This window comes from Anopheles stephensi, chromosome 2 (genome assembly GCF_013141755.1).
Source record: "Anopheles stephensi strain Indian chromosome 2, UCI_ANSTEP_V1.0, whole genome shotgun sequence".
NCBI lineage: Eukaryota > Metazoa > Arthropoda > Insecta > Diptera > Culicidae > Anopheles > Anopheles stephensi.
In genome coordinates, this window is record NC_050202.1 from 84,466,393 (window position 1) to 84,478,818 (window position 12,426).

The following is a 12,426-nucleotide window of genomic DNA, read 5'->3' on the forward strand; positions in this document are numbered from 1 at the left end:
GCACACTCGGCATAGTTAATCAGGATAGGATACAAAACGGGGCACGGCTCGTCTTAAGAAGATTTCTATTCAGTGCTTTTGTCCAAGCCCCTTTGGCCAGCTTCGGCTTCGGATTGGGAAGGCTCGCGACAAAGGCAACAACACAAAACGCATGTATATTTAATGAGCTGTGGAAAACGATCCAGTCCTAGCGTCCAGTTCAGAATACACTGCTTGGAGTAGAAAAGATATTGCTGGAGATAATGGAGGGAATACAATTCCATCTTGCGGCGTATTCCGGATTAAGAGAAGGATCGTGCCCGATTAATGTCTTAGACAGTAGGAAGATGGGAATCATGTAACAGATAGCAAAGAATGCGAGAACTGCAGATGTAATATTCAACCGAACAATAAGCTCTTTAAAACTCCTGAGATGTATCTTCTTTAAGCAGCTCCTTAAAGTATGCAATTATTTGTCAAAGGACCCCATTAAACCTCAATTTAAAACCAATTTAAACGAATATTTTGCATACTTTTAGGGGAGCTACTATTGCACCACAAATTAACCACCAAACGCAATTTTATTTCTGAAGACCCAACACTCCTTTCAACACCATTTTGGCGAACTGAGCCTACCTCGGCGCAACCAATAAGCAACACCACCATAAATCAACCGAAATCAACCGGCGATAATCGATCCGCCTTCTTCCCGCAGTGTCAATTCCTTTTTTTTACTGCCACTGACTGCGAAATTTTAACAAGGTGTCAATCTCCACCGTTTGATTACGTTATCACCAAACCCCGACCAAACCCCGTTCGCCAACGCGGGTAAACGGTGTCAAAAGTGTGGCTTGTTGCATAACGCCAGGGGCGTGAATCACCTTACGCACCTTCTTCCAGCTGATCGATTTTCCAGCCCCAGTTCTAGAACAGTTGGGCGAGAAAAGGTGCAAAGTTACATGCATAAATAACGACACGTACCATGCGAATCCTCGACTGGGCCAAGGTGTCCCGCGAGAGGGCGTGTGTTTGTTATGGAGCAATAAAGGAATGGCCATTTAGTTCGCCTATTTCCTGTGCTTCTATTTGTCTTTTGCCATTCCGTTTCTTCTTCCTAATGCACGGCGGGCCAGCAGCAAGCCCCAGACAACACCTTCTGCCTGATGAATAATCAATAGAGCGTTCCGAAATTCGTTAGCCTAACATGAGAAGGAAGCATCCTCGCTTTTGTTTGTCTACTGGAGAGAGAGAGAGAGAGAGAGAGAGAGAGAGTGAGGGAGATTGAAAGAGAGATAGGGAGGGAGATAAAAAATCCAGTGGCAGCATCTTCTTTCCCGCAGATAGCATTAAATTGTTACCCCCATTGAGAATTCCAGCGTTGTCCCTTGAAGATTTTTTTTCTTCTTAAAGCGAGAGGGCCTTATCAAAATGGATTGCAGCGATGGATATGCCCCAGCGAAAGCAAATGATATTATTTTTAAATCTCTTACGACCGAATGTCGGGAATTAGGGGTTTGCGGCTGAGCCGTGCTGTTACAATAATTGTATAATAATTGACCACCTTCTGGGTGTACGGTTCCTCTTCCTTGTTTTCTCGTTTCAGCCGACCCGAGAGGCGCTGTGGACACGCATCGAAGCGTCATGAAATGTCAATTGACCCAAAACAAAACCGAAAGTTTGAGTTTATAGACCCACACACACACACTTAAAAAAATCGACAAGGTCAACGAAACCTGCAACCGGTCGTCGTCTACTAAGCCGATAATGATGGAGCCTCGCACCGAAATCGAGACACACAATAATAAGTGAGCACGGATTTTTGTTGCACGGGGTTTTCCTCATTGTTTCGTCCCCCCCTTTTTTTGTTTGCTTCGGTCCACTCGCTTTAAATTGGCCGGATGACGAGACGAGATCGTACTAACAAGCCGCGGATCTCGTCGCCGGAATAAAGAACCGCAAGAGAACAGCGCGTGAAGAATAGAGCGAGCACGAACGCGCCACTCGCCCTCTCTTACCACGCGCAAACGGGAAAACCGCTAGTCTTGTGTCGCGCCCCGAAGACCGAGAAGTCAATCAATTTGGGAGTACACACCAACACGTACGCGTACAGATATTCAAAAGCCTGACACTGGTCGGCGAATGCGGAAAGACGAAGCTCAACGACACCGAAAGACCCGTCGCTGAAGAAGCTGTCCGTTCCCTGCTTTTGCTTCCAACCGTACCGGGGGTGGGTTGTTGGTACAGGTGCACCACACACACACACACACACACACACACACACGCCCGTGCCGGCCGGTCATCCCCTATTTCTGCAATAACCAACCCTCCCGACCCCAAGTACCACGGTCGGCAAAAGCGGCAAGAATAATTCGATCGGGAGCCGAACCGACGACGAGCCGACCCGAACGCGCGACCCCCCCCCCAATACTCAGCCGCCCCACAGCCAACCCACCGGCCACCCACCAGCGTACGCACTCGCACCCTGCTCAGCTGCGACAACGACACCGAGACCGAAACCGAAACCGACCGACCGACCGTCGTTCGGCGCGCGGTCGAACAAAACTTGCCTGCACTCGCCCGAAGCCGAACAGTCGGAAACTGCACGTTGCTCGGTTCGCAGAGCTATTGGTCTAGTGGGGTGGCGCGCACGCTAACGCACAACGTCTGTTTGGGGCGCGTTGGGCCACACAAAACAGATTCGGTGCTGAAGAAAACCGTCCGTCTCCGTGTGTGTGGTGTTTGGTGGAAAAGCGACCAGAGTGAAAGAGATCGAAAAAGAAGCGTCCAGTGGCGAATATTGTGACGAATTCTACCCCAAAAAGGCTCACACGCCGTGAAACATATGATCGAATTGTTGTGAGCGTGAAGAAAAAAACAGCGATCATCAGCAGCAGCACAGTATACATCTCGTAAGCTTGATTTATGTGCGAGCAAGAAATCGTGCAGTGAGTGAATTATATTGGTGGCAGTGAAGAATACAAAGCCGAAAAAGTGTACAATCCCACAGCGCGGGGCGAGTGCATTTTTCTTCGCCGACAAAGTCAGGCCAGTCAGAGGTAGAATTGCATTTACTAGACAAACGCCGCCACGGTGGGGGACAGTGTGGAGTTTTCGCACAGTGTCGAGTGTTTTTCGCGCGTGGGAAACAAAAGGGTGCCAAGTGTGCCATACCAGTGGCCAGTCCAGTGTGCGTGTGTGACAGTTGCTTGGGTGACAGAAACAGGGCCGATTGTGCTGTGGTTCCAGCAAAAGGGAATAAATTAAAGAAGGTTCGACCCTCGAGGGTTTGCGTATTCCGCACGACAAGACACGTACTGGCTTTGCTCTTGCAAGTGTTTGTGAGTGAAGTGTGTGTGTGTGTGTGCGTGTGTCAGGCAGTTTTACTGGTTTGTCGGACGACATTCTTTCGGTGCAGCAGCGTAGCGGACGGTCGCGGTCGCGAATCTAGCCGTGACTCCGTGAATCGAGTCGAAAGAAAATTCCGTTCCGGAAGTAGTCCGCCGAATTTTGTTCGACGCAGCCCAATGTAGGCAGCTACTGGCGAGGTGTTAGTGCTGGGACCAAAAATGTTGCCAACCGCTGCCCGGTCGGTCGTGAGCTACAACCACCACAGGGGTAGTGAAACTGGTGCACAATGTTAGCCATAGACTGTCTGGTTGGCGGTCTGCTGCTCGGTTCGCTCGGCGTCAACACGCTGGCACTCGGTGCGTTCTGGACGACGCCAAGTCTGCGGACCACCGCCAACCGGTTCGTGATCAACCTGCTGATAGTGAATCTCGTCTGCTGCTTCATCCTCGGCCCGTCGCTGTTTCTGAATGCGTTCACCGGCAAGACACCGGTGCCGACGCCACTGCCGGCCCCGGTCGACCTATCACCGTCCACACCGGCGGCACACTACGACCCGACCGGGGGAGACTATGGCAGCAGCAGCAGCAGCAGCAGTACGGCCGCGGTTGCACTGCTCCAGCGTGGCGAGTCGCCAACTCCGGCGAGTGCCCAACCGAATCGGACGCGGATAGTGCGGTGCTCCAAGAATGGCACCATGGGCAGTGTGGAGGATGGTGCAAGTAATTGTGATAGGACAGGTGATGACGGAACAAGGGAAGTTTCGGAGGAGGAGGAGGAAACGCCCTTCATCCGCACAAGCCCGGTTCACCCGGGACAAACGGATGCACTGCATCCCAATCTGACGCTCACCAAGATACGGTGCTGGGGGTTAGATCTGGTAGTGGCACTCGGAGCTCTCTCGGTACTGCTGGTGGTCGGTGACACCTGGTGCGCCATAACCGATCCACTGCGCTACCACTCCCGCATATCGGAGCTGAAGGCGTGGGCCTTCATCATCGCCAGCTGGGCGCTGGGGATTGCGTTCGGCATCGCGTCCGGTTTCCGGGGTGATCAGAAGTACGTGACGCTGTTCAAGAATCGGCTCACGGCGGAGGAGGTGGCCGCCATCGAATCTAGTCATTGGGCCCGCAACCACACCGGCACCAGCGGTGCCGCTGCCGGTTTGCCCAACACCGAGGGTTTCATCAACCACCTGAACATCTCGGAGGATCTGTACAACACGATCTTCTCCTACGCGTACTTCGTGATCGTCATACTGATCCCGTTCGCGCTCGTGTGCGCCATGTACTGGCGGATATTCTCGGAGGCGCGTGAAAGTGGACAGCGGATGCGGCAGAATGGGTCGTCACCGTTACTGCAAAGTGCGCTAAATCTCGTCTCGGCCCAAAAGCATGCCGCAGTCGAGAAGCAACAGATGCTGGAACAGCAGCAGCAGCAGCAGCAGCACCAACAGCAGCAACTACCGCATCCGGCGATACAACCGATGCCAAGCATTCCCGAGCGCCCGGGTGAGAGGGGAGACTGCGAGGGGCTAACGATGAAGATCGACAAGCAGATCCACTACGAGGATGAAACGATCACGATCAGCAGTATACCGCATCACCACCAGCAGAGGGACTCGTGCTTGAAGCCGCTGCTGCAGCAGTCCCCTGCTCCAACTCCGACGCACAAACCAACTCCACCACCGCAGCAGCAGCTCGAACTTTCCAACGAGCGTCCCGATCGAAGTCCACAGGTGGTACAGATCGCGACGCCAACATCCGCCGCCATTGCCGCACTGCCGAGTGTGCTCAAGTCTCCACTGCGACACGATCGCAACCACAACAGTATTCTGATGCAGCAGCTGCCGGCGGAGAGTAGCGCGAGTGGGCCGATCCCAACGCACCCGGGATCGTCCCCGGCCACGGGGCTCGGGAAGGTGCGCCGCAATCATAGTGCAGGTCGGTTGGTGAGCTTCAGCCAGGAGGAACCGTCCGAGCTGCCGATCAGTGGATTGCGGCAGGTCCATTCGACGCCCAACTTCCAGAAGTTCAGTGCCGGCGAGTTCGAGAGCCTCGGTACGCATCACATCCTGTCGCTGCCGGCCGTACACGTGCCGCCGAAAGCGCTCAGCTACATGACGTCCATCCGGCACCGGCTGTCGAACGCGTCGTCATTGTTCAAGTACCGGGAGGAGTCGCGCGCCGCCCGGATAAGCATCCTGGTGATCATCATGTTCCTGGTGTCGTACCTGCCGTACGGCATACTGGTGCTGATGCAAGGCCACGTCGATCTGATCATCGTGTCCGATCAGGCCCTGCTGGCGATCTTCACCGTGGTGATCGCGAACCTCAGCTCGCCGTTCATCTTCGCCTACCGCAATAAGCGCGTGCGGCGCGGCGTCAAGCGACTGCTCGGCATCGACAAGAAGACGAACGAGCGGCTCCAGAAGCTGACCACCAGCAACACACACTTCAACAACCATCCAGCGGTCCAGCAGCAGCAGCAGCAGCAGCAGCATCATCTCGGCAACTACGGTGCCAACATCACGCTGGCGAATGCCGTCGGGCAGGAGGATGATGTGCCGGAGGTGGTGACCGGGGGCCACAAGTCATCGCACAAGGTGCGCATCGCCGGTGCCGGCAGTGTCGGCGGTGGGCTGACGCGCAGCAATAGTTCGTGCAAGTATCTCACGCCAAATCACGCGGCGGCCGTGGCCGTGGCGAACGGGTACATAGTCGAGTTCGAGCGGTATCCCTCCGACGAGCTCAATAGTCTCTGCATACAGAAGAAATCGATACTGAAACGGGTCTGTGATAGTTCGCGTAAGTGGGGCTGCAACTTTGCCACCAATTCCTGCACGAGCAATGACGAGCAGACGGAGGTATAGCTATAAAGGGAGCTCCTGATATAATGTAGCGGGAGCCTTAGGTCAGTGGTTAGGTTAGATAGTATGTTTGCACGGGTGCCAAAACCAAAGCGCGTTGGAGTGTAGCCTCACGGAGCACACGCCTTGAGGGACCTTGACGGTTGAGCGATTCGCATCATGTCCTTCCATCGCTTCAATTATTTATTTATCTTCCCCTCCATCTGCTAGTAAAACCATCCGCATCTCATCCATTTTCCAGAACTCTTGTTAAAATCTACTATCGAAAGGAGACACTTCGCAATAGTCCCAGACGGTTGCATCAAAACGCTGACGTCTAAACCCCTTGGAGAAGATAAAGAACACAGCCCGCTGCTTGTGGAGCTTTAGAGCACGTGCATGCTTTCCGTACCAAACAACTTGGACGTCATGTTTAGTAATTCTTGAACGTTTGCAGCCATCCCAACCCTAAGTCCTTGCAACATTAAAGCTCACTCGACACCTAAATATAGGCGGCCGGGTACCACGTGGTGGGAACATGGTTTTCCATTTTTAAACTAACCCACCATTTGTTGTTGTCGTTCCGGCTTGCCCCGCCGAATCAAATAGCACGGGGCGTGCTAGGAACGGGAAGCTCTCGATTCCAGCGAGACACTGGACGCGGAATCCACGCACCGCCTTTGACCGCGTGCAGGTAATGTGAGGGCACCACAAAACAACATGATGATAGTGTACGGAAGCCGGCTTTGGAACCGGCCAGTTCTCACGTTGACAAACCGTGGCCACAGTAAATGATGATGTGTTGTCGCCTGCCATGTGTACGCCACACACACATCGCACGACACGTGGGGGATTAAAATAGGACTTTGGGACGGCAGGCGTTCTGGCGAGGCTTAGCAGAACGGGTCTGCCGTTCTGGGCGGCCTCAATCGCCGACATTCGCTGCGTACACGTTCCGTGTTGACGCAACGTTTATGCGTAACGTTTGTAGTTAGAGGACGCACCCCCGCACCCAAAAAAAAAGAAGAAGAAAGGGAATCGAACTTGATGCCATTGCTTCACATCGTGCATTTAAATGTGATTTTTAGTACATGTTCAGCGAGTGAGGGAAGGTGTAATTAGTACGACAATTGTTTCTTGCACTGGAAGGTCCTTCCGACTAAAATTAGAACTCCGGTCGTGAGTGGACTCTATCTCATGCATGATAAACACATAAAACGGGCAATGCGAAGCCAACGTTAACATCCGACTTCATTAGCACACCGACGGTGTGAGTGGTTTTCCGATTGCAAGTAATGAGTTCTTTGTCCGCGTCTGTCGGAGGTCCGTTCGGTGTTTTGGCTCAATGGCCGGTAATTAGTCCCCCTAGCAGCACTGAGTGGAATTGAGTTGATTTCATTTGCAGCCAGACGAGTTTTATAACAGCTCCAGTACTGAAGCAGCACACGTAAACGGGCCCGAGTGTACTGATTGATCCTCTTGCTTTACTGGCTGCAGACAACTTTAGAAATGCATTTCATCTGCGTGTGCCTTGCGTGCGATATTAAATCGATGTTTTTGATAGCATTTAGTGTGAAAAAAAAACGTGTGGAAAAAAAGCAACATTCAAGCGTAAGTTCGATAAGTACCTCCTCTTCACGGCCGCACTCGGATCTCCCGGAGACTTGTTCAGGCGTGTTACATGAACGTCTTGATTACTCCTGACAGCTTTGTTTCCCCCACCATCTTATTGGTAAACCTTATTGTCCTGTCTTGTCGGCCCTTTGCTGCTTTGCTGCCATTTGCCGGAGAGTGGAGATATTCGGCAAGTTGGGAAGAAAAACCCTTCGGATGTCTATTTTTGTAACGGAACAAGCCTAGCAAGCAAGTGTGTGTGTGTGTGTGCGGATAATAATTCATCACATTCGATCGGTGAAGTTCAAGAATCGATTATCGATCGGACGCACGGTTCGGTTGGTGGATGCGTACACACTGAGCTTTAGAGAGTGCCCACAGCCACGATGGTTTCGTTGGAGAGGGAAGTTAATTTGTCTTTAATGTGGCTTTAATTCCTATCATCAGAGCACGCCACGTAAATGACGTAAAGCTGGGCTCAGTGATTTTATGAAGGAGTGAAGGAGTATTTTTGAAGATAGCGTGATGCAACCAGTACGAATGATAGCTTCCCACCGATTCACCGAACTCATTCATCATCGCGCAATTTCCTTCCATCAAGGTACCGAGCAGGTCTTCGGAACAGGGATTTTAAATAACAATGTTTGCATGTGTAGGAATTGAGAGGTGAAGGTGCTTGTCGAGGCGTGCGACAGAGAGGAGCTAAATATGAGCTAAATTATAATACCGTGAGGCACTACAAAAAACACAAACAACTGGGCCGAATGTACATTTAAAGCTAACAAACAATCCGTGTCTACGAGTAAGTGTGTTTAGATGCGTATTTTTTTAAGGGATTCCTTTATCATTTCTTTCGTTTATAATTTTGTTATCCCTCCCTTTCTCTCTCTCTTTAAACTGACTGGTAATAATGCTTTAAAAAAAAAAACAACAACATGCAACAACACAGACATGATACCTAAGCTAAACACAAACGTAGTAAGAGAATTAGAATTATATATGTGTATATATAGATGAATCCTGTCGTAACTGTGTTTAGCTCAAGCGCACTGCGGAAAAGAAGCAAAAGCTCAGCATAAGAAAGATGGCGGGCGCAGCATAATCAATTAATCGAAATGGTGCTCGGTGTTTGGTTTGGATACCGAAACGTTAAAACGGGAGATGGTGGAAAATGCTAGAAGTTAGACAAAAAAAATGGACGCCTTTTCGATAACAGTTACCAAAACAAAACAAAAAATCGTATGCATGATGGCCACTCTTCCATCCCAGGGTTTCCTTACATCGGTTGGAAGTAATCCGTTGCTTTTAATTTTAAACTACAAAATGAAGAGTTATTTTTGCTATAAAACGAAAAAAAAAACACATTCTATTTGCAGCCAACTACAGACATTTAAAATGAGCTGAAAGTTAACTAAATTCTACGTAGTAGAGAGCTTTTAGGACAAACAAACACATACAAACGCTGGGAAAGATTACTTCTAAAGTAGGCGGTGGAACACAGGGAGCGCATGTTATTTACTCTAGGAGGCTAAGGTGTGCAACTGAATTTCTAGACTTTCCCTCCCTCCGGAAAAACAAAACAAAATGGTGCATAGAGACTCTATTTAGTGGTAAATGGGCATTTGAACACGCAAACACACTCTTTGAAAATACCTAAAACAGTACATCGAACCTTTGGGGAGTTAGACACACTAGTTAGAAAACACCATGACTGCAAGCATTTGATGAGCGCAAATCAAAGCAAGACCCGCAGGTTCAAGCTACACTGTACTGTGTTAGAATGTATTAGATATCAAAAGCTGGATCGCTTGTAGCTCTTAGGGCATCACCAAGGAGTATCATTGGAGAAAGAGAGGGCGACACATTTAGAGATCTATTCCCCGTGCCATTCGGATGTTTGATGTATGGATTATGAAGCACGGCACTAGCCCTTAAAGGTGAAGGTATAGGACCCTCCACAGCACGGCAGCAATCGACCAAATAGACAGTTAACGCCACGCACTGTAAATCAGTTCACGTACAAAGGGCGCTCCATAACACGGGTTTTCCCACCAACGAACCCTTTCGATGCCATTGACCCAAGAAACATAATTCCAACCGACACATGCCAATCGATCCCGGGGAAGAACGATCCCGAGGAAGCCTGCAACATGCAAGACGCAACAAAACAAAACTCACTGGCTAGCGCTGGACGTAACTTGACAGTGTGCAACAGCCTGAACCGTCGTAGAGTGGTTGAGACATGCGGCTTCTTCTGCCGTACCATTGTTGCACTGAACTGGTTTTTCCGTGCGTGTGTGTGTGTGTGGTACTAGAATACGAAGGGCACACGGGTTAGGTACAAGGGGGCCACGGTGAACGTACAGTGCGGAGCCCTAAGTGCGCGAGCCCAGGTCGTTTGCTGTTTTGCGCTGCAAAACACGCTCGTCCGCACTGAAGGTCGTCTGTGAGGGTGTTTCGTGGGGGGGAGGGAGGAAGTAGCGATCGAAGCGGACCGAAGACCGAAGGGGCCGAAGTTGGAAAAGGGAAAGTAAATCGTTCCAAACTAGTTCGAATCGATACGCGCGGCTCGATAGCATAGCCGAAGAACATGTTCTACGCGCGTGCCCGCAATGATTCGACGATCGATTAAGCAGAAATGGAATCTCAGCACACTTGGTGACGCACACAGCACTCACCCCGAACAGGGAAATCAAAGCTCCAGGAAGCGATTTTACGACAGCTGCACTGCTGTGGTTTCTCTCTCCTTGTACCTATCGGTCCTTATAGGGTCTAGCTGCTGCGCCGAAAGCCTTGTAGCTCGATTGATATTAATGTGTCGCACAGGTGCAGAATTTCTTTTTTAATTTATTTTAACCCACAATCCCGAACAATCGAAATCGAACCTCGAACTCTCAAACACTCTCTGCACGGCAGCCACCATTGTAGCGGCTAAGCTTAGCTACACCCCATATACCCATACACCTTACCAGGCAAAAAAACCCAGCGTAACCGTTGCTTTATGCGGTGCGATAAGTGTTTAGTTGCGAAAAAAAACGTGTGTGCACGCGTGTTACTACTAGCGTAAGCGTGCAAACGAGAGGAGAAGCAGGGTAGGAGAGCCGAAAGAAACGTAGGAGCAAACAGAGAATGAGACTAAGAAGAAAAAATGGTGGAAATACTGATACTGAGATGATGAAAACAAAACAAAATCAAAGAATCGAAATGTTGAGTAGTTTTATGCTCGGAAAGTTTAAGAGAAAAAAATACAACAAACAAGTAAATATATTTAAAAAAACACACATAAAAACACAAAACAAACTACACTACCACTAACTTGAAGGAATAAAAGAGCAAAGGTACGAAAGCGTATTAAATGTACTCTCTTTGGGTCATTTTTATTTAAGAGTTGAGAGCTGATAATGGGAAAGAAAAGAAACTGTGTTTTTTACGTAAGTATGTTTATTATTTTCAGGATAATTATATCACATTTTACCATAAAGGACGAGTTGATTTGAAATGTGATTGATAGTACATTTAATAGGGAGGTTGATTGAAATTCCAACAGATGGTGCAGGTAAGAAACTTATTTCTTATCCGCTCCTGTCCTTTCGCCCTAGTTGTCTGTATTTAGCTTTCAACGCCTAAAAGTATGCAATCTTTTGTATGCATGCTCCGAATCCGCGGGGAAATGGATTGGAAGAGTGTTTAGTTTTCATAATTAATCAGGCTTTTTGGACAACATAGACTTTTTCCCATTTTCTGTCCTTTATCTTGATTACAATTATGCCCCAGCAGCGATAATTCATTTGCAAGTATTCAGCGCCATGGTCAGATCTTACTATAAGATTTCAGGTCCCCGGTCCTGAGTTTTCAGACATGCGCCACTATCGCTTCTATTATAACCAATATTAATTGAATTTGGAAACACTCTGGAAGAACCTCAGATCATATACTCCGTTTTATTACTAAAACCCCACACTCATCATTTTAAAGGTAAGACCTTGCCGTTCTTACGAAGCTACCAGCTTCAGTGATGGTTTGGAGTTATCAGACTCTAAAGATTTAGTTTCCCTTCTCTCATCTTGCTCTTCAACTGTCTAAAGGTTTTGGCCTGCTGCAGAAGTCCTTGATGGCGCTCTCGGTCTAGGGCCATCGTCTGCCAATCGAATATTCCGGCCTTTTGACGGAAGCTTCCACACTATCGCTGTACCTCAATTGAGACCTACCAAGCATCCTTGCCCTTGTGGAAGGCCTAAAAAGGCTTTACGGGCCTTCGCCCTTCTACACAATTGGGGGAAAACAATCGTTCTGAACAGCTGCTTCTTAAAATCGACTAGGTAGGCTTCGTTAGTTCATGACTATAAATGTTCGTCGCCACTGGTATTTTGAGTAAAGAGGTTCATGCTGTAGTATTAGACTCGTATTGGAAATATCACCAAGTGAACCTCCAAGTTATATCCCGGCATGTCTCTGAGGACCAACAAAATTCTGGTAAGATTTATACGGCTGAATGATTTGGTTAAGAGACTTCTACAGAAATTAGTTGCAGGTGGATAGATCTTGAAAAGGGAAAATTGTGCTAAAAACTTCATATTGCATATCTGCAGGGGTGAATACCACATCTTCTTACTAGTTGTCAATTTCACAAGAAGTTACAT

At 49.1% G+C, this 12,426-nt stretch overlaps 1 protein-coding gene across 3 annotated transcripts in view; it reads left to right on the forward strand.

Moving 5' to 3' along the window:
- Positions 1 to 11,146, forward strand: part of LOC118508268 — a 75,766-nt gene extending 64,620 nt beyond the window's left edge. For all 3 annotated transcript variants that reach the window (XM_036047906.1, XM_036047905.1, XM_036047908.1), the window contains one exon: positions 1,583 to 11,146. In XM_036047906.1, the coding sequence (XP_035903799.1) occupies positions 3,614 to 6,196 (2,583 nt within the window). In that variant the 5' untranslated portion in view covers positions 1,583 to 3,613 and the 3' untranslated portion in view covers positions 6,197 to 11,146. The remainder of the gene's footprint in view (positions 1 to 1,582) is intronic.
- Positions 11,147 to 12,426: the final 1,280 nt, after the last annotated feature.